At 39.7% G+C, this 22,232-nt stretch overlaps 1 protein-coding gene and 1 pseudogene across 3 annotated transcripts in view; one reads left to right on the top strand and one right to left on the bottom strand.

Annotated features, from left to right (window-relative positions):
• The window catches only part of LOC111147582 (cell division cycle 5 like), a 47,367-nt gene that overhangs the window by 1,727 nt on the left and 23,408 nt on the right, over positions 1-22,232 (top strand). The window contains exons 2-9 of one of the 2 annotated variants that reach the window (XM_022503695.1): positions 923-1,026; positions 2,843-3,004; positions 3,782-3,909; positions 5,448-5,547; positions 11,486-11,704; positions 13,732-13,876; positions 15,579-15,767; positions 20,577-20,725. In XM_022503695.1, coding sequence (XP_022359403.1) covers positions 923-1,026; positions 2,843-3,004; positions 3,782-3,909; positions 5,448-5,547; positions 11,486-11,704; positions 13,732-13,876; positions 15,579-15,767; positions 20,577-20,725 — 1,196 coding nt within the window. The remainder of the gene's footprint in view (positions 1-922; positions 1,027-2,842; positions 3,005-3,781; positions 3,910-5,447; positions 5,548-11,485; positions 11,705-13,731; positions 13,877-15,578; positions 15,768-20,576; positions 20,726-22,232) is intronic. The other variant, XM_022503696.1, reaches the window with a different exon arrangement.
• LOC111147584 lies at positions 9,574-10,027 on the bottom strand (annotated as a pseudogene). Its single transcript, XR_002640642.1, has one exon. The product of XR_002640642.1 is annotated as a 40S ribosomal protein S15a pseudogene (transcript).

Below are 22,232 nucleotides of genomic sequence, written 5' to 3'. Positions count from 1 at the left end.
CCAAAGCCCTGCAGTCTTTTTAAATCTCTGATTGTGGGGGGGTTGTTGTGCGGGCATGGAATGGGGTGGAATGGCTCATGTATTAGGTATGTATCTCAAGTTCAGTGTGGAAAAAGTCTAAAAGTAAAATGCCCCAAGTGCATTCATCTATTGCTCTATTATCCTTGGGATCTATGGCATACCCTTGGACTCCCCTGGAATTCGTGAATTCCATATCGGGTTGGTCCCCTGGTGAAACAGTAACTAGAGCCTGGAGAATGAACTGACTGGTGTAACAGGCAAGAAATTCTTAATTCCTAGGTTAGACCTGAAATGTGGATTTTTGAGTTGAAGCAAGGGCTGTGGGACTAGGGAGAAAATTATATTTGTAAACTGGAGTGGAGAATGGATTCATTAGAGTCTTGACTTGCTTCTTGAGGCCTGGATGAGGCCCATTTCATTCTCTTGCTAAGTATGCAAGACCTGGTACCAGGTAGGTATTCAAGGGATGTTTTTTGAATGAATGAATAGATGATTGAGCTGTATCCTTTTGAGAGGATGACAGCCAAACATTGGAGAGTACTTTTTGTTAATCACTGCCAAGTAGGTTTTCTCAGATTGGGCTGTACTCCCAGTTTATTGGGGTGGGGAAGGGTTTGTGTATGAGGAAGTATATCTGTCCTGCTGAAAGATTTTTTTTTTTCTTAATTTTTTGCATTTTGCCAGTTCTGGTTTGTTGTTTGTTATTATAGTAAACGCAGTTTTTGTACTCCCCTCCCCCCTTACCTGTGTGTGTGTGTGTGTGTGTGTGTGTGTGTGTGTGTATGTGTTTATGACTTTCTCTTTCTTCCTAGGAATCCTGTCAGAGTTCATTTAAATTTTGTCTTTTCTCACTTGGAATTTTGTGATCGAATATATTGTTTTTCTTTGACAATTTTTTTAGGATGAAATTCTGAAAGCAGCGGTAATGAAATATGGAAAAAACCAGTGGTCTAGGATTGCCTCACTGTTGCATAGAAAATCAGCAAAGCAGTGCAAAGCCAGATGGTATGTACCACTTAATGAGTGGAAAGCAGAAAGCGACCTTAATTATGATGAGGAAAATGTCAGTTCTTTGAACCTTGCCAAAGAAAGCAGGCAGTGTGATAGAACAGAAAGTACGGAGTGGGAGATGGGAATTTAGATTTAAGCCTTAGCTGTCACTTGCTTCCTGTGTGATTTTAGGCAAGCCATTTTTCTGTCCCCTCTCTCCTGTCCCTGTTTTCTCCCAATTGGAATAATAATACTTGGTCTTATCTGATGGAGATATGAGGTTCAAACAAGTTAATGTGCTTGAAAGTGTTTCGTGAAGCATAAAATAAATTTACTTTTAGTACAGATGGACTCCAGCTTCTAAGTGGATTGCGTTCCAAAAGTTTGTAAGTTGATGTAGAACTTACTTTGCTGAAGAAGTTAATGATAAATAATGGTTAAATTTTTAGGCTAGCTCACAGTTGAGTTTCCTTATTAATACAGTTGAAATACTGTTTGTTAAAAGATTTTATTTATTTATTTATTTCAGAGAGAGAGAGAGAGAGAGAGAGAGAGAGAGAGAGAGTGTGTGTGAGGGCTCATCGTCCAAGCATGAGGAGGAGGAGAGGCAAGACTCCCTGCTGAGCAGGGAGCCCAGTTTGAGGTTTGATCCCAGGACTCTGGGATCTAGGGTCCTGAGCCGAAGGCAAACCCTCAACTGATTGAGCCACTCAGGTGCCCTTATAACAGTTGAAATACTGTATATTTGTTACCTCAGAATATAACTTAACCCAGCATTGTACTTGTGGTGTCCCCTCTTAAGTCACTGGGTGGTGGGCACATTAAGCTCTTGGCATGAGTCATCTGGCCCCAGCCTTGACCCATGTGGTACTAGGATCATATTTTGGATTGTGCAAGAGTGATTTAATTTCCTAGGGACCTGGGTGGGAGAAAGGATTGGAACGTAGAGATTGGATCCCAAAGAGGAGGATGGTCCTCAGCCTGAGAAGTTTTGATTTCTGCTTCTGTTAGTGGAGCTAAGCTCCTGACTTAATATTTAGTAAGGTTTGTATCCTGTTTGCCAGCTAAGTAGACTGGATGGAAAAGGTGGGTGGGGTGGTGTGATAGGGAAGATAGAGGATGGCATAGTAGTTTTACTAAAATTTAAAAACTCCACATAAAGCATATGATGTTGGAAAGCATTTAGTGATGGTAAGTCAGATACTTGAAGTAAGCCAGGGTGTTGTGGAAACGGAATCAAAGTACGAGACAGTGCTTTGAAAACTAGAAACAGTAAAAACATGGTGTTATTGTCTTATTTCAGATAATTTCAAAATCTCTAATAAAAGTGTAAAATGAATGAAAACAATTGATGAGAAAGAAGGCATATGATCATGTTTCAGTTGGGTTACCTTTTCAAGCATTACTAATCTTGCATAATTTTTTTTTAAAAGATTTTATTTATTTGACAGAGACAGAGAGAGGGAATACAAGCAAGGGGTGTGGGGGAGGGAGAAGCAGGCTTCCTGCTGAGCAGGGAGCCTGATGTGGGTCTTGATTCCAGGACCCTGGGATCATGACCTGACTCAAAGGCAGATGCTTAATAACTGAGCCACCCAGGTGCCTCCTAATCTTGCATAATTAAAATATAGTAGAATTTGGTGACTTAGAGAATATTGAATGGGGTCAAGTTAACCAAATAATGAACATTCTGTTGTGAACAAAGAACAGCTTTCATAATTGAAGACTGGAAGCTTGTGTTTTCCGGACACTAGAGGTTAGTATATCTAATGTTTAAATAGGATATTCACATTAGGTGACCAGTTAATGTGTAACATGGTATCTTTAATAGGTACGAGTGGCTGGATCCAAGCATTAAGAAAACAGAGTGGTCCAGAGAAGAAGAAGAAAAACTCTTACACTTGGCTAAGTTGATGCCAACTCAGTGGAGGACCATTGCACCAATCATTGGAAGAACAGCTGCCCAGTGCTTGGAACATTACGAGTTTCTTTTGTAAGTCAGTTTCCAAAAACAGTATTAAAATGATGTATATCTATTGAATGAGGCTGAATAAACTTTTAGCATGTTCCGTCTTTAAACATTTAGTTGCATATCTGTCTGAGTAAAGCCAAAGGAGCTAAAGCTACTGAATTACATACTCTTAAGTCTCATATGACTGATTAAAATTATATACTTATTATATATGTGTGTATATATATATTTATTTATTTTTATTTTATAAGAGAGAAATCACAAGGAGGCAGAGAGGCAGGTAGAGAGAGGGGGAAGCAGGATCCCTGCTGAGCAGAGCCTGATGTGGGACTCGATCCCAGGACCCTGAGACCATGACCTGAGTCGAAGGCAGAGGCTTAATCCAGTGAGCCACCCAGGCGCCCCACTTGTTAGATATTTTTTAAAAGAATAAACATGTTAGACAAATAATATATATTTATTCTAGAAAATTGGGGATGAGTAGTAAAAAAGCAAATAATCACCACATTGCTGAGAGTTAACCAGAACATCTTGGTTCTTAAAAATTTATTTGTATGGCTTTCCTGCATTTGTGATTAAGGAGCTGCTTGGATTGTATTTCATAGTGAATGGAAACACTAATTAAAATTAGAGTTTTAATACTATCTCTTTCAGGTGAAGCAATAGTAGAATCACTTTATTTTGTGAATGCCCATCTGTTGGGTTTTTGAAAGAAAAGAATGTCAGTGCTAGGAAACCCAGTATTTCTAAGACTATATGGTGTGATAATGTGACAAACTTCTCTGGGCCTTTTTCTAGGGATAAAGCTGCACAGAGAGATAATGAAGAGGAAACAACAGATGATCCACGAAAACTTAAACCTGGAGAAATAGATCCAAATCCAGAAACAAAACCAGCAAGGCCTGATCCGATTGATATGGATGAGGGTGAGTGTATGCTCCTGAGGAATTTATTTTTTTCGGTAACCATAGATTCCTCCAGTCTCTTTTTAACTCTTTGAGTTTCTTTCTAAGTTCCTCTGACTTTTTAGAACCACAGTTCTGTCTGCAGTAGTTATTCTCCTTCTAAATGTGTCCAGTCTTCTGTGACAGAGTGATTGCTCTTTCTGGACAGTAAGTCTTTAGCTTTTGATTTTTCAATTCATGTAATGAAGCAGCGTAATAGTACTAGACAGATTTCTTAATGGCTGGTGGTAAGCCCTTGAGGATTCTGTTTTCTCATTCCCATTCCATGAAGAGAGGTGGCGACAAGAAGACAGGATTTGGGGATCAGTCCTGTTAACTACTTTGACTTCAGGCAGGTAATTTAATTTTCGTGAAAAGGCAGCTCTGCAATACTGAGAGGCCGACTCATGATCCCTTCTTCAGACATTGGATCAAGAATCAGAGGAGCTGGATTTTAGGCTCAACATCTGCCACTCACTAGCTATTTGACCTTAGTCAAGCTCTGTAATCTTTGTGAGATTTGATTCTCTTTCCTGCCAGATAGAGAATAATAGTTCTCTTACCCCACAGGGTTGTCGTGAAGCATTCCGTGAGTATTTGTTGAGATTTTAAAATTTAAAGTTTAAAGGTAGTGGTTTCCACCTACCCATTTGTCATTTGGTGAACTTTAAAAAAAAACAGGTACAAGGGCCTCCCCAGAAGACCTGAGTCAGTTAGCTGGAGTGTGGAGGGAGTAATTCTGGAATCTGAGTTTTTTAAAAAGTTTCCTTGTAAGTCCACTGGACAGCCTTCTATAGGAATTGCTCTAACGAATTAGTAATGAGATCTCTTTTACTGTGGGAGCCATGGAAATGTTTTAGAAGAGAGAAATAAAGGGAAAAAAAGTGTATCTAATGGGGATAATTAAATAGTAGTTGTTTACAATAGTTTTTCATGACTGGTGCTGTGCCAGTTGGTTGATGATAATGAAGGATATAATTATATGATAAATATGCTTTGCCTGTTATATTTTACTTAGTTCTTCTCAACATTCCTGTGAAATAGGAATTGTTATTCTCTTTTATAAAGAATTTTATTTATTTATTTTTTTAAAAAAGATTTTATTTATTTATTTGACAGAGAGTAGGCAGAGAGGCAGACAGAGAGAGAGGAAGGGAAGCAGACTCCTTGCTTCACAGAGGGCCCGATGTGGGGCTTGATGCAGGACCCTGGGATCATGACCTGAGCCGAAGGTGAAGGCTTTAACCCACTGAGCCACCCAGGTGCCCCTCGTTATTCTTTTTTAATAGTTGATAAACATGCCCAGGGAGGGTAAATAAAGTATCCAGGGTCACATAGTTAGCAGATAGTGGGCCTAGTTTTTAACTTCAGTTTTTCTGACTTCAAAATCCAAGCTATATCCATTATGCTATGCCATATAGTGATTACATTTGTGGTTTTTCTTTTAAGCAGTACAGTGTGTCTCTCACATACTTTGCTTCTGTTGGAGAACTTAGTTTTTCTTCTCTTTATTTTTGAAGATGAACTTGAGATGCTTTCTGAAGCTAGAGCCCGCCTGGCAAATACTCAGGGAAAGAAAGCCAAGAGGAAAGCAAGAGAGAAACAATTGGAAGAAGCAAGGTATGGTTGTTTCCGTCTATAGTTGAACAATTAGTCTGTGTATTTTTAGGCCCAGTAAAACTGTGATTTATCAACTCCATTGGGTAAGTAATAATTAGAATTGTCTTGTTACAGTTTTGGTAATATACTTTAGTTCTTTATATTTTGGAAAAGTTTTTTGAAGTTTATTTTTTTAGTAATCTCTACATCCAGCATGGGGCTTGAACCCACAGTCCCAAGATCAAGAGTTGTATGCTTCTCCAGCTGAGCCAGTCAGGTACCCCTATCTTTTGGAAAAGTCTTATTTCCCCCTTAACTTTTGCAGAGTAGATACAGAGAAAAATGTAAAAAGTAAAAGTAAAACTAAAAAGATGTTGTAAGAAGTAAAAGATGTTGGCAGAGGTAATGCCCAGATAGTCACTTGATATGTTAATTTGTTCTGTTACCATAGGAGAGCTTCATTTGTTACAGCCATCTTGGAGTCAGATGGCTAGAGGATGCACAAGGTTATGTGACTTTTTGCATGACTGCCACTTAATCTTCTTGATTAGTATTGTGCAGGCACTGGCTGTGAAATAGGAAACCTGGCTGAATGTAGAAGGAGTTAATGAGCCTTGAACCAAATTTCAGGCTCTCATAGAAATTTTCATTTAAAAAGTGAGTGGAATTAAGTATTGCCGTGTGTTCAAGGTTTTCTCCACTTTCCCCTTCTTTTTCCTTTTGGTTAGATCTATGATTGACATAATTTCTAATGGCCCAGAAACCAAGATGAAGTGGATAAAGGGAAGATCTTAATCGTAAAAAAGCTTACTAGCTTTTGGAATTCAGGCATTGGCATAACCTTCTCAGCCTACACAGCTGCCTTTTTTGGTGCCCACACTGGGAAGTGCTTCCTGACTTGATGACTAGCATGGTGTTGATGGTTTCCCCGGTAATAACTTTGGGGTACCAGATCCTGTGATGGAGGATTCTTTCATGCCTGAGGATGCTTGTTGGCATAGCTGGCCAGTCACTAGACCAAAACAGTTATGTAAGGGGGTATGACCTGCCTGGAACAGTAAACAAACTAAGAGGAGATGCTCAGTTTTCTGCCCAGTTTTAGTCATTTTTCTCTTTTATACACTATTGAAGGTTAAGTAATGTGAGTAGGGTTGAAAAAATTCACGTTTTCATTTTTGTCCATTGGTGTTTGGAGACCGAATATTTTGAGCCTTTTAACCATGTAGATCGGGCCAAGGATGCTTCTCTCTGGGTGTAACTGGTATCGCTTGCTTTAAATACTGTTTTGCAGATTGAAATTTATTTTGTACTGTCTCGTAGATTTTTTGTAGAATTTATACATCTTAATAACCTGTGTTGTACATGTATCTTAAAATAAATTAGATTGATTTATATGCAAAATACATTGCAGGCCTATTTCCTTTAATGCTAAATTACAGATCTGTTTTAAAGCTTTTTTTTGATTATGAAAGTAATACACTTTTTCTCCCGTGTTGTACTACTTTCTCTTTGGGGAGTGGTTGATAGAATGCTGGAAGCTTGGTTTTATTCACTTAGCTTTATATTGTAAAGGTTTTCTGATGTCATTTGAAGTCTTTATTTCCTGTATTTAAAGAATAAAATTACTTTGTAAATGTATCCTTGCAATCCTTTTTTCAATGCAGAGCTACATTTACGTGCACATACACACACAGTAACATTTGTCTAAAATTGGGTCATATAATAGATGCTGTTTTGTTGAGAGGTTAGTTGGTAATCTTATTGGAGTTCATTGTAAGCCATGAAATCATCTTTCTCTTGCTGCTTTCAAGATTTACTCCTCGTTCTTGGCTTTTAGCATTTTTAGCACGATGTTTCTGTTTGTGCTCCCTTGTGTTTGTCTGAGTTGGAGTTTGCTGAACGTTCTGGATGTATAGGTTCAGTAAATTTGGGGATTTTCAGCCATTATGTTTTTGCATATTTTATTCTTTTTCTCTCTCTTTTTTGGTATTTGTGTTGTGCATACGTTGGTGCACTTAATGATACTCCATATTTCTGTGAGGCTCTGTTCTTGTTCCTGTTCCTGTTTTGTGTTTTTTTTTTTTTTTTAAAGATTTTATTTATTTATTTGACACAGAGCAAGATCACAAGCAGGCAGAGAGGCAGGCAGAGAGAGGCGGGGCTGGATCCTGGGACTCTGAGATCATGACCTGAGCCGAAGGCAGAGGCTTAACCCACTGAGCCACCCAGGCACCTCTTTTTTTTTTTTTTTTTTAAGATTTTATTTATTTATTTGACAGAGAGAAATGACAAGTAGGCAGAGAGGCAGGCAGAGAGAGAGGGAAGCAGGTTCCCTGCTGAGCAGAGAGCCCTATGTGGGGCTCGATACCAGGACCCTGGAATCATGACCTGAGCCAAAGGCAGAGGCTTAACCCACTGAGCCACCCAGGTGTCCCTCTGTTCCTGTTTCTTTTTTTTTAAAGATTTTTTTTTAAATTATTTACTTGACGGACAGAGATCACAAGTAGGCAGAGAGGCAGGCAGAGAGAGAGGAGGAAGCAGGCTCCCTGCTGAGCAGAGAGCCCGAAGCGGGGCTTGATCCCAGGACCCTGAGATCATGACCTGAGCCGAAGGCAGAGGCTTTAACCCACTGAGCCACCCAGGCGCCCCTATGATGTTCTGTCCCTGCTCGAATGAAAGCCCGCCTCTTGGGAACTGGAGCGGGGAGAGAACCCTGTGTGTTTGGCTGCATCAGCGTGGAGTAGCATTTCTATCTCCCAGAGCTGAGAGGGGGTAAGAGAAGAGAAAGTGGGTCTTAATTCAGCTACCACAGACTCTCACTTTTTTTAAATCGAATTTTACTAGATTGGTAGCCGGGGTGCAGGGGTGCAAGAGCACCCGGCTCGGGGTGTCCCAAACCTACCAGGTTCTGCCACTTGCTGTGACAAAATCCAAACGCAGAGACAGCTGGTGATGGAACAAGAAAAGAAAGTATTTCGATGAGGTCACCACCAGGGAGACCATGGACTAGCATCTCAGAGACTGTCTCCAAAGTGCCAAAAATATTTCCAGGTTTTTTGGAACAAAGGTCAGTGGGTACCTGCATGCTGGCAGGAAAGGGCAGGTCAGTCACTATCTTAGAGTCAATCATGCAGCGTCTCGCTGGCTTGGGGCAGTCCTTACTGCTTGAGGGGGTAGTTTCTGTTCTCATCAGGGGTTGCTTTGCTTCCAGAGTCTTTTCCTGAGTTAAGAGATAAGTTGGAAAAAATAACTTAATCAGTTAGAAAGTACAGACTGCTATCACCCTGGGGGTAGTTGAAATCCTCTTTTAGATTTTCTTGAATAAATGTTTCTTCATGTACTGTATCTCCTTAGGATCCTTTCCAGAGACTTAAATATTTTTCCTTTCAAAAGACTTTTAAATGTTTTTTTCTAATTTTTGTCAGTATATAGTAGCAGCTTCCAGCATGAGGCTCTGCATACTGATTTCCCCCATTGATAATTGTAGATAACTTTTCTCATCATTAAATCATTAAAACTAGTGTCATGGGAAAGTACAAAAAAGTAAGGATGAAATGAAATTCCAACTTTTATTTTATTTATTTATTTATTCATTTTTAAAAGATTTTATTTATTTATTTGTCAGAGAGAGAGCACAAGCAGGCACAGTGGCCCGCAGAGGCAGAGAGAGAAGCAGGATCCCCGCTGGTCAAGGAGCCCGATACGGGACTCGATCCCAGGACTCCAGGATCATGACCCGAGGCAAAGGTGGCGGCTTAACTGACTGAGCCCCCAGGCGTCCCGAAATTGCAACTTTTAGTGATTGTTACTGCTAATATTTTGGTGGACATGTTTTGATCTTATGTGCATATGTTCACTGAAGATATGCATGTAATTTTTACATGTTGCTCTGTAATATGTGAACTTGGTAACATTTTTGACACAACAGTATGTCTTGAAAATCTTTCCGTGGCAGAGTAGATTTATAGGTTTTTTTAAAGGTTATGCAGATACCTGTATAATAACCTGTCTTACAGCTATGCAGTAAATTCTTTTTTTTTTTTGGTTCATTGAGGCATTTTATTTGCATGTATGTATTACATCCCTAGAAAAAGAATCCTAGGATTTTCCCTCCTGTGTATTTTCGTCTTGCTTCTTCATGGTCCATGATGCCAGCTGAGGTTGTCAGTACAATGAAACCAAACTGGCGGGATGGGAGCAGGTTATTCTGCCATTTTTCTAGATCTTTCAGTTGTACATCAAATCTGGGGCTGATCACTCCACACTTGTTCAACCTGCCTGTGAGGTTCATAACAATCTTCCCCGCTCTGTAATCATCAGTGATTTCAAATTCTTCAGTGTAACCGTGCTTCATCATCATAGTGAGAAACTGGACGATGACTTTGGAGCACGGCCTAATAAGAACCTGGCATTTGCCTCTCTTTTCAGCATTGTTGATGCTCTTGAGAGCATCTGCCAGGACATTCATGTGCACCATTATGGTGGCAAAGAAAGATGGCGGAAAGAGCGCAGTAAATCCTCTTAACTAATTTCTTATTATTGGATGTTCAGATTGTGTCCATTTATTAGCTAATAAAGAGTGCTTGGTGAAGTCTTGTAGCTAAGGCCTTTTCATGGTATTTATTTCTTTTAGGCTAAAGACTGAGGAGTGAAATTTTTGGGTTAAAAAAAACGGTGAGAAACTTTAGGGGTTTTAATGTATATTTCCAAATTCTCTTTGGGGAAAGCTATACCAGTTTACTTTCCATTACCAGGGTGGGTGACTGTCCACTTTTTGCATACTTGCCATTAAAACAAAGAACTGAACACTTAATGAGATATGCAGAATTGGTACTTGATTTGATTTATGATTCTTAGCTATGTATACCTTTTAACATTTTGGTTATTTGCATCTTTTTCCTTAGTGAACTATTTATTTCCTTCTGCTTTTTTTTTTCTCCTTAGGCTACATTAAAAAAAAAAAACCTGCGTAGATTCTTTATATCTAACCATTGCCTATATATATATATATATTTTTTTTTTTAAAGATTTTATTTATTTATTTGACAGAGATGACAAGTAGGCAGAGAGGCAGGCAGAGAGAGAGAGAGCGAGAGCGAGAGAGAGAGAGAAGCAGGCTCCCTGCTGAGCAGAGAGCCTGATGCAGGGCTCAGTCCCAGGACACTGAGATCACAATCTGAGCTGAAGGCAGAGGCTTAACCTACTGAGCCACCCAGGCGCCCCAACCATCACCAATACTAATTGCAAATGTTTTTTCCTGTTATTTTCCTGTTAATTTTGTTCCATGATTAAAAAAAAATTAATGCTGGGGCGCCTGGGTGGCTCAGTGGGTTAAAGCCTCTGCCTTCGGCTCAGGTCATGATCCCAGGGTCCTGGGATTGAGCCCCGCATTGAGCTCTCTGTTCAGCGGGGAGCCAGCTTCCTCCTCTCTCTCTGCCTGCCTCTCTGCCTGCTTCTGACCTCTGTCTCTCTGTCAAATAAATAAATAAAATCTTAAAAAAAAATACTGCTATAGAGATATAAAACTTGAAATTCAAAGCTGTTGGGGCAGCTGCCTGGCTCAGTTGGTAGAATATACAACTCGATTTCAGGGTTGTGAGTTTAAGCCCCATGTTGGGTGTAGATATTACTTAAAATCTTAAAAAAAAAAAATAGAAAGGTGTTGATCTGTATCTTTGCCCTTTATTTAATTTATATCAGGTGAATACATTCCTGTCCAGAGATCAGACACGCATATTTACTTGTAGTTCCTTCTGGTTTCTCTTTTTGCTTTCTTTTTGTTTGTGTGTGTAACCATTAAGTCAGAAGGGGAATTCCCGTCTTCAGTGTTTTGGTGAATGGTGTGAGATGAGGATTTAAATAAATATTTCTTCCCCAAATAACCAAATAGTTTTCTTAGGATGATCCATCCCTTCCCCATGGTATGTGATTTTCAAAGTGATCTTGTCATTTTCTTCAGGCGTCTTGCAGCCCTCCAGAAGAGAAGAGAACTTCGAGCAGCTGGCATAGAAATTCAGAAGAAGAGAAAAAAGAAGAGAGGAGTTGATTATAATGCTGAAATTCCATTTGAAAAAAAGCCTGCTCTTGGTTTTTACGATACTTCTGAGGAAAACTACCAGGCTCTTGATGCAGATTTCAGAAAATTAAGACAACAGGATCTTGATGGGGAGCTAAGATCGTAAGTTGCCTTATGGATAGTTGCCTTACGTATAGTAGGAATTTTACAGAGGTCCATGCATTGTCCTTGTCAGAGCCAGATTTTTATGGTTCAGGACAATGTGGCCTACATAGTATTTTTATTTATTTACTGTGTTCATCTTTCTGAGAAAACCAGTGACCCTTGCTGTGATGTTTTTGGCGCAGAAGGCTCTTTGGCTCTCTTGAAATGTCAGCATTTGGCTCTTAGTGTACTGTCTGCTCACTTAGTTACCATCTTAACATTTATGTACATTTGTGAACGGGTTAGTTATTTTACTAATGGCCTGAGGTATCTGTCAGAGTCTGGTCTGGTTCTTTTTGTCTTTTCTAGTGAAAATTCTGACTTGTTTTTCTTAGAATTAAAAGAAGAAAGTTACTGATGCATACCTAAATCTTTTTAACTAATGGGGATAAGTGTATTTATAAATTGTCTAAGGGTGCAGAGGATTTTGCCCATTTTTTAAAAAATTTTTTATTTTTTTATAAACATATAATGTATTATTAGCCCCAGGGGTACAGGTCTGTGAATCACCAGGTTTACACACTTCACGGCACTCACCGTAGCACATCCCCTCCCCAATGTCCATAACCCCAACCCCCCTCCCCCCATCAACCCTCAGTTTGTTTTGTGAGAGTAAGAATCTCTTATGGTTTGTCTCCCTCCCAATCCCATCTTGTTTCATTTATTCTTTTCCTACCCCCCAGGATTTTGCCCATTTTTAGGGATTTTTAGGGTTTCTCCATTCTTGTATCTGAATATTACAGGGAGAAGCTTTTCTGATTGTCAGAGAGTTTTAGTTTTCTACTACCTCACTAACCTTCCATTTTTGTTGACATGAATTGGTACTAAATGACAGATGTCAGGCACTGTAAAACAGGATTTTCTTGGATGTACTCCATTATATTTATTTCCCACATTAAGACGTTGTTTTAGGTAGCCTGTGCAAATGAAGAGGTTGAAGTGGGAGCAGATCATCTGGAAGAGGCTACCATGCTGACTGGGAAGGGGCATTCTTAGAGCTTTCAAAGGTGGCCTTGAGCCAGGTGTTTGTATCCAATTGTCAGGGCTTAAATATCCTTTAAAAAAATTTGTGAATTAAAAAGAATCATAATGGAAAAGAAAGAATCATAAACAATTGAAGAACAGATCTTTATTTATTGATTGATTTATTTGACAGACAGGGGTCACAAATAGGCAGAGAGGCAGGCAGAGAGAGAGGGGGAAGCAGGCTCCCTGCTAAGCAGAGAGCCCGATGTGGGGCTCGATCCCAGGACCCTGGAATCATGACCTGAGCCGAAGGCAGAAGCTTTAATCCACTGAGCCACCAAGGCACCCCGAAGAACAGATTTTTAAAAATTTTGTTTATTGAGAGAGAGAGTGAGAGCAGGAACCAAGGGAGAGGGACAAGCAGACTCCCCAGTGAGTGGAGCCCTCCTCGGGGCTTGATCCTGTAACCCTGAGATCGTGACCTGAGCCGAAATCAAGAGTCAGATGCTCAACTCATTATACCACCCAGGTGCCCCAAAGAACAGTTTTAAAGAGAAATTTAAAAATTCAGTGTTTTAATCCCATCCTGTTCATATAATTAATTCCTATTTTGTATGCTTGTAACCTTCATTTTGGTAGGCGCACACATGTATTTTTGTAAGAGTATTACCATGTAGGAGTAGTTTTTTGTTTTGAAATTATACATAACATTTTGCTTATCATCATAGTCTTGTATAGGCTTAATGTTTGGTACCTAATTTATTTAGTACTATATCTTATTTTCTTAATAATTGTGTTTCAATTCTAAGTCACATTCCTCTTGAGTATAGTGGGTAACTGATGGTATAGGGCACAGCTTAATGTATTTGGATTTTGTCTTTTTATCTGTGATTTTCTTAGGAATGGGATTATTTGGTTCAATAATTTGTTCAATAAGTGTATGAGTATTTATATGGCTTTTGCTGTTACTGATTATATGTAACTTTACAAAATCTTTTATCTACTTTGATTCATGACAGTGAAAAAGAAGGAAGAGACAGAAAAAAAGACAAGCAACATTTGAAAAGGAAAAAAGAATCTGATTTACCATCAGCCATTCTTCAGACTAGTGGTGTTTCTGAATTTACCAAAAAGAGAAGCAAACTAGTACTTCCTGCCCCTCAGGTAATCTGTTAAAGCAGTTTTTCATTGTGTGAACTCATATCTTTATTATTTATTTAGTAATGTATGAGGGTTTATTTATGTGCCAGGTTTTTCTTAGGTGTTAGGTGCCCTTAAGAAGTTCACAGTGTAAGAGGTGAACCACATAAAAATAAGTCATTGTGATATAGTATGATAAATAAGTAACAATTTTTCTGTACAAATTGTTGTATCAGGCCTTAAACTGTTCTTGTAATGGTTTAGTAAGTAATTGTCTTAACAATTTGCAAAGAGGTTAGCGCTCCTGGCCTCTTATTGTAGCTCACTAGTGTAAAGGTGATCTTTGGCTTTGTGGACTTTAGGCTGCTTTCCTTTTTAAAGATTTTATTTATTTGAGAGAGAAAGAGTGCATGTGCTCACATGAGCATGAGTTGGGGGAGGGGCAGAGTGGGAGGTAGAGGGGCAAGCGGACTCTAGGGAGCTTGGAGGCCAATATGGGGCTCTTTCTCACAACCCTGAGGTCATGACCTGAACTGAAACCAAGAGTTGGAGGCTTAACCAATTGTGGCACTCAGGCACCCCCCCCCCCTTTTTTGAAGGTAGGCTCCAGTACTGGGCTTGAACTCACGGCACTTAGATGAAGAGCTGAGCTGAGATTAAGAGTCAGGTCCTTAATTATGTAGCCACCCAGGCATGCCTAGGGTGCTTTCTTTTAGGGAGTGTCTTATTGTGTCATACTTTTCTTTTTGGGACAACACTGTGAAAATTAATGTGGGAGCTGTGGAGAAGAGAGAAAGAAACATACCCTCATTCAGCTTATCCAGGCTCTCTTCCTTTGACTTAATTGTAGTTGATCAAAACTATGGGAGTTTTGAATAAGTTCTTGTTTTATTTTGAGTTGTACAGCACCATAGAATTGGGTGGTTGAATGGAGCAGAGGGATGGAGCTAAGGGGATGGAAGAGCTTTCTCCAGATGATGTGCTGGCTGCATCTACGTGAAATTCTTGGGTATAAATGTGACTGACATAAGTTTCTCAGATGCTGCCATTCCATACTTTCTAAACTAAGAGTTTGCCTATAATTTTTTTTCTTAGCTCTCCTTAGGATGTTTATTTTTGTAAAATTACTAAGATAACGCTTTTAGATTTTTCTCTGGGATCTTGTGGCTCAGGGGACTCTGATTTTTTTTTTTAAGATTTTATTTATTTGACACAACAGCGGGTCGGGGAGAGAGCAGGCACAAGCAGGGGAAGCAGCAGGCAGAGAGAGAGAAGCAGGCTCCCTGCTGAGCAAGGACCCTGATGTGGGGCTCAATCCCAGGACCCAGGCACCCGCTTAACTTACTGAGCCACCCAGGTGTCCCAGACTCTTATTTTAATTGGCTTTCATTCCGCCCCTCCCTCTGAGAGTTTTATAAAAACATGAATCTTTTACATTCTTGGTTTATTAGTATGTTAGTTGTTTTGAAAGAATTTCGTTATGGAAATATAAGACTTTGCAGCTTGATAGTATATCGTATATGGAATTTCCCCCTTTATTATATAGGGAAGACTTTTAAAAACTTTATCATAGAAATTTTCAAATCGACAGTTAGTGAAGAAAGTAGTACCCCTGTGTACTCATCACATAGCTTCAGCAGTTCATCTTTTTGGAATGTGAGAGTTTTAAGCTGTGTTATTCTCTGGCTAAAATATTGCTGCATGGGTGATAACTGTGTCTTTTTAGATTTCAGATGCAGAACTCCAGGAGGTTGTAAAAGTAGGCCAAGCAAGTGAAATTGCACGTCAGACTGCTGAGGAATCTGGCATAACGAACTCTGCCTCCAGTACTCTCTTGTCCGAGTACAATGTCACCAACAACAGCGTTGCTCTTAGAACACCTCGCACACCAGCTTCCCAGGATAGAATTCTGCAGGTAAGCTGTCATATAGTAGCGTGAGCCTTTCACCTTGTAATCCTTGAAAATGTCAGAAGGAGAACGCTATGTGATTTGGTTTGTTTCTTTTAGGGTAAACAGTTTGAAACTGAGTCCTGAATGCATAGATTCTGGAGATTTTATTAGGGAAGCAAAATTAGCAGATTAATTAGGTGGTTTCATTTCCACAATTTATTAATTCATAGGGTTGTTTTTTTTTCCCCCTCAAGCCAGCTCTTCCTCCTTCATTAATCTTTAGTATCTGTTAATAAGGCACAGCATTTTAAAATTCACGTTGCCTAGCAATCCTAGAAAGCTGGTGTATGTAGTTTTTTTTTTGTTTTGTTTGTTTTTTTTTTTTAATTTAAATTTTTGTTAACAGTCGGTATTGGTCTCAGGAGTTGTAATAGTGATTTTTATTTATTTTTATTTATTTATTTATTTATTTTAGAAAAAGATTTATTTATTTGACAGACAGAGATCACAGGTAGGCAGAGAGGCAGGCAGAGAGGAGGAAGCAGGCTCCCTGCGGAGCAGAGAGCCCAATGTGGGGCTGGATCCCAGGACCCTGAGATCATGACCTGAGCTGAAGGCAGAGGCCTTAACCCACTGAGCCACCCAGTCGCCCCAGTAATAGTGATTTTTTAAACTTCCTTGGATTTCTGTACTTAGCTTGGGACAGGCTGCCATCAGTGCCTTCCCTCTCTCTCCTAAACACGTAAGGTGTACAGATCTGTGTGTTCTTAGGGAGTTTATATGTCAGAGAATAGATAAACCTAACAAAACACTTGATTACCCTTACATCTCATTTCCTCTTCTCTGATAGCCAGAAATAGAATTATTTATTTATTTATTCATTCATTCATTCATTCATTTTTTAGACAGGGAGTGCATGCAAGTTGGGTATGTGGAGGGGCAGAGGGAGAGAGAGAGAGAGAATCCTGAGCCTGATGCAGGACTTGATCCCACGACCCTGAGATCATGACCTGGGCTGAAATCGAGAGTCGGATGCCTAACTGACTGTGCCACCCAGGTGCCCCCAGAAATACAACGTTAAGGTCTTGATTTGGCGTCAGATAGTTCTGTAAACTTACCAAGAGGAATGGTTGTGCTCCTCGTTGCTTGCTCTCCGGAGGCAGCAGTTGCAGCTGTTGGTTTTTACCACCTTATTACCAGGACACTTACAACTTACTGACTTATTTTTAGTTCTAGCCATATTTCCACTTGGGAATTTGAACATTTGGCTCTCACCCCCTCTTCCTCTACCATGCATATGCACTCTTTTTCCATGCCTTCATATTCCATTATGGTTTCATCATAATTTTGGTTAGCTCTGTATCATAGTTTACTTTATGATTGTGTAAACCAAGTTTGTTACTGAACTTTTGAAGTGCCTAATAATTACTATACTGCTAATAATTATTATACATTATTTTTCTTTGAGTTAATGCTTATTCACATGCTGAGTTTTTTGATTACTTAGCAGGAATTCAACTCTAGACTTGACACTATCTCTGTAAATTTCCTATAATCTGATCAAATTTAGATATTCTTAGCTTTTTGAAGAAGTCTTTCCCAGAATTTCTGAATGTTCTATTCTGGACTGATTACTCTTTAGATCTTGTTAACAGCTTATTCTCTTGATTTCCTGGGACCCTAGAAAGTCCATTGGATCGCCTCTTCCCTGGCTCCTATGCCTTTGGTTTTCTTGGTTTATGCCCTTGTTAGTGAAGCATTTCCTTTAGTAACTTTCTGAGGATGGTTTCATGGCAGATGGAATTTTTAAGACCTTGCATATCTATAAATTATGTTCTATCCTCTTAACTGATTGATAGTATAACTGGGTGTAGAATTCCAGATTGAAATTTTTTTTCTTTTTTCTCCCTTTTTAAGTAAGCTCTATACCCATTGTGGGGCTTGAACTCATGACCCTGAGATCAAGAGCTACGTGCTCCACTGAATGAGTCAACCAGGCACTCCCAGATTGAAGTGGTTTTTATTTACAGTTTTGAAGGCAGTGCTCCCACAGCTTCTGGGCTTTTATTATAGCTTTTGAGCACCTGTGTCACTTAGGTTGTTAATAGCAAACCCCTTTTTCTCTTCCTCTGGAAGCTTGTATGATCATCTCTTTTTCACATGCATATTTCTTGGTGTGGGTCTGTTTTCAGTCACTGTGCTAGGTACTTGGTGGATCTTTTCATTCATGGCCTTTGATTCTGGGACATTATTTTGAAAATTTTTGTTTCCTCCTTTCTTTGGTATTTTCCTTTTTATGAACCTTAAATATTCTTATTCCTCTCCGTTTTTCTGTTTTAATGGACCTTTTGATTTATTGTTTGGAGATTTTCTGAATTTTATCTTTGTTCAGGTTTTGAATTTTTATAATCACATTTTAGTTTTTTTTTTCACATTTTAGTTTCTAAGAGCTCTTTATTTAATGAATATTTTGTTTTCTTACTTTGAGGCTATTAATGATGATTTTGTTTTTGTAAGTTTTCTTTTCCTTGAATAGTATTTAAGTTTCTTTGGTCTTCTGTTTTTCATATTAGATGTTTTCTCAAATATCTTTTCATCTTTAGCTCTCTGCCTCTATCTAAGGGTTAAGGGCATGACAATTAAAAGTAGACTAGAAGCTCCTTGGGTATGGGTAAGGCCTCCTTGATTCCAGGCTGAACTGGCTAGGGGAGTTTCATTGGCAAAATTTGTTCTTTTCTTTTTTTTAAAGATTTATTTATTTGTTTTAGAGAGAGCTCACATGCACAGGGGAAGGAGCAAAGGGAGAGGGAGAGAATCTCAAGCATATTTCCTGCTGAGTGTGAAACCTGATCTGGGGTTAGTGTCATGACCCTGAGATGATGACCTGAGCCAAAATCAAGAGGTGGATACCCAACCAACTGAGCCACCCAGGTGCCCATCATTGGCAAATTCTTGATGTCAGTATTTCTACATCTTTTTTTTGGGTTAGATTCCTGAGAGAAGTGGCTTCCAATCTCCTGCCCAGAGGTATAAAGCTGGCCAGCCTTTTGAGAGCCTAGTTGAGGAAAAGTGTTTTTTATTTGGACGAGCAAAAAGAACACACACAGGGCCTTGATAATGTGAAATTCATGTTTTTTTCGATGAATATGAACCAACAGAGTAATGGAATAAGCCTGGCTCTTGTTATCTTCATTTTGCCTCAAAACTTACTGGCTTAAAACATTTCATTGTGCTAATGGTCTTTGCTGGTCAGGAATTTGGACAGGGCACAGAAAGAATGGCTTATCTCGGGGCGCCTGGGTGGCTCAGACGATTGGGCCTCTGCTTTCTGCTCAGGTTGTGATCTCAGGGTCCTGGGATTGAGCCCCATTTTGGGCTCTCTGCTCAGCAGGGAGCCTGCTTCCCTCTCTCTCTCTGCCTGCCTCTCTGCCTACTTGTGATCTCTCTCTCTGTGTCAAATAAATAAATAAAATGTTAAAAAAAAAAAAGAATGGCTTATCTCTGTTCTGTGATGTCTAGGGCCTCAGCTAAGAAGACTCAACATTTGAGGGTGTCTTGATGCTTAGGGGCTTGAATCATCTTTCTGTGTCTGGTAGTTGATGCTGGCTGTGGGTTGGGTCCTCACCTGGGAATGGGGACTAAATCTACATGTGGCCTCTCTGTGGCTTGGGCTTTCTTTCAGCATGTGGCCTCAGAATAGTTGAACTTCTCCCATGGTGTCTCTAGGCTCCAGTGGGGGTGTTGTAGAGTGTGCTGGAAAGCTGTGTTTTTTGCTTACCCTGCCTTGGAAGTCCAGCAGTGTCACTTTGTTGCATTTTGTTAGTTACAGGTAATTCACAAGGCTACCTGGATACAAAAGGAGGGGACATAGATCCTGCCTCTTGATGGGAGGCATATCAAGGTTGGATCACAAGAAGAGCACAAGAGATGAGAGATATGGCTGTGACTATCTTGAAAAATGTAGTCTCTCACAGGGCTGGAGTTGGGGATGAGGAGATTGTAGGTGCAGTGATCGTAGTGTGTGTAGAGTTGTGGTAGGGGGGCTAAAGAGCATTGTTAGACTTGCCTAAAGAGAACAGTAAGACTTCAGAAAGGAACCTGCTCTCAAGAGTTTTCGCAGGAAGTGGATAGGCCAGTTAGTGGTATCTTAACTTCTCAGTAGAAGAAACTGAGACTCAGGGGCTAATGAAGACTGAGTAGAGTTCGTAATAAAGCCAGACTAAAATCTGGGTATTCGGGGGATGCCTGGTGGCTCAGTCAGTTAAGCGTCTCATTCTTGATTTTGGCTCAGGTCATGATCTCAAGGTCATGAGGTTCAGTCCTGTGTTGGGCTCTGTGTGGAGTGTGGAGCCTGCCTAAGATTCTTTCTCTCTTCCTTTGCCCTTACCCACCTCCCCTGCTCACGCTTGTATGCGTGCTCGTGTGCTCATGCGCTCTGTCCCTCCCTCTCTCTAAAAAAAAAAAAAAAAAATCTGGGTGTTCTGACGCTTAGACTTGGCTCACATTGGGAAATTTGAATTCTTAATTCTTTATGATTGTAAAGAGATTTGGCACAGGTAATAAAGCTTTTGGGTCATGATAATTTCATTTCAAAACATTTCTTGACATTTTAAACTTCATTCCAAAACCTGTGACATGCTGTGTTAGACTGACAGAGGAATGGAGGTATTGAATTCTGCCATGGCCCGGAGTTCATTTTCTCTCTTGGTGTTTATTAAGATAAGGTATAAGAATTCTGTCTCCTTTGAGATTCATGTCATAGGATCAGAAGAGAGGATTCTGCTATCCTGCCTGAACTGTTAAAACACACTTCTTTACCTTCTTGTTTATCAGGAAGCTCAGAATCTCATGGCTCTGACCAATGTGGACACCCCATTAAAAGGTGGACTTAACACGCCTTTGCACGAGAGTGACTTCTCAGGTGTTACGCCACAGCGGCAGGTTGTACAGACCCCAAACACAGTTCTTTCTACCCCATTCAGGTACTGTGAATAAATTGTTTTTTTTCCTGTTGTAGGAAAACTGGAATCCAAGGGTTGGGGGTATTTGCTTTAGTAATGTTGATAGAGAATGGAAATAAGTGTTTAACTTGCCTTTTTGGTTTCTTCTCACTCTAGTAGTAAATAACATAATAATATCCAGGAATTGGTTAAAATTATCTGGAACTTTTTTTTTATTTCAGAGTTTCTGATGCTGTCACCTTGTTTCTGAATTCATTTTATCTGATTGAAAAGGACGAATGAAGGTGCCTGCATGGCTCAGTGGGTTAAGCCCCTACCTTTGGCTCAGGTCATGATCTCAGGGTCTTGGGATTGAGCTCCCCATCAGGCTCTCAGCTCAGCGGGGAACCTGCTTCCTCCTCTCTCTCTGCCTGTCTCTCTGCCTACTTGTGATCTCTGTCAAATAAACAAATAAAATATTAAAAAAAAAAAAAAAAGAAAAGGACGAATGAGTCCACTCTTCATGATCATTTTTTGAATTTTATGAAAATTGTATTCCTTTATCTGTATATTACTACTGTTTTTCTCCCAGCACTTTATTATGAAAATTTCTAACATTCAGAGAGGTTAAAAGAGTAGGAAAACAAACATTTATATTACTTCCCACCTAGATTCTGCATTTGTTAACATCTTACTCTGTTTGCTTTATCATATATCTATCTAAGTCCATTGAATTTTTAAATGCATTTCAAAGTAAGTTGCAGGTTTCTGTGCCTTTCACTTCTACCACTGTCTTGTGCATATCATTAACTAGAGGTCAAAGTCAGTCTTTGTTTATAATTTTTGTTTTAAGTTACTTTTTTTTTTTTTTAAAGATTTTATTTATTTATTTGACAGATCACAAGTAGGCAGAGAGAGAGGGCGGGGGGGAGGGAGAAGCAGGCTCCCTGCTGAGCAGAGAGCCCGATGTGGGGCTCGATCCAGGACTCTGAGTTCATGACCTGAGCCAAAGGCAGAGGCTTTAACCCACTGAGCCACCCAGGTGTCCCAAGTTACTGTTTTTTAAGAAGAATTTTTAAGATAAAAATGCTATAGAAGCGAGTCATATTAAAATGAACTTTGAGCTTTTAAGGTTGGAAATCTTTGGGCTTTTAATTTTCAGTGTTAGGGTAGGTCCTCCTCCTGGTTGTTTGGTATAGGAAGCATCTCAAACTGTTAGAGCTGTACCTGACAGGATTGAGAAGCATCGGCAGCCAAATCCTTAAATGATATTTAATAATTTTGCAAGGCTTGTAGGAGAGCCCAATCCCTCTTTTTCCGTGTATGTCTTGTCTCAACTAGACTATAAACTTCTTTGGGACAGGGACCGTGTCCCATGATAATACCCCACCTCACCTTTGGGAACACCTGTGTGGCAGCACCACTTGTCTGCAGCAGAGCCAAGATACAGGAAATAAGCAACAACAACAACAACAATGAAAGACTTTGATCAATTAAAATATAAGTTGCAGAGTCTGTGGACTTTATTCCTAAGAGAATCTCTGTCCTC

Source organism: Enhydra lutris, unplaced genomic scaffold (assembly GCF_002288905.1).
Source record: "Enhydra lutris kenyoni isolate GAN:26980312 unplaced genomic scaffold, ASM228890v2 scaffoldscaffold17, whole genome shotgun sequence".
Lineage (NCBI taxonomy): Eukaryota > Metazoa > Chordata > Mammalia > Carnivora > Mustelidae > Enhydra > Enhydra lutris.
This window is presented reverse-complemented; position numbering and strand designations above follow the sequence as displayed.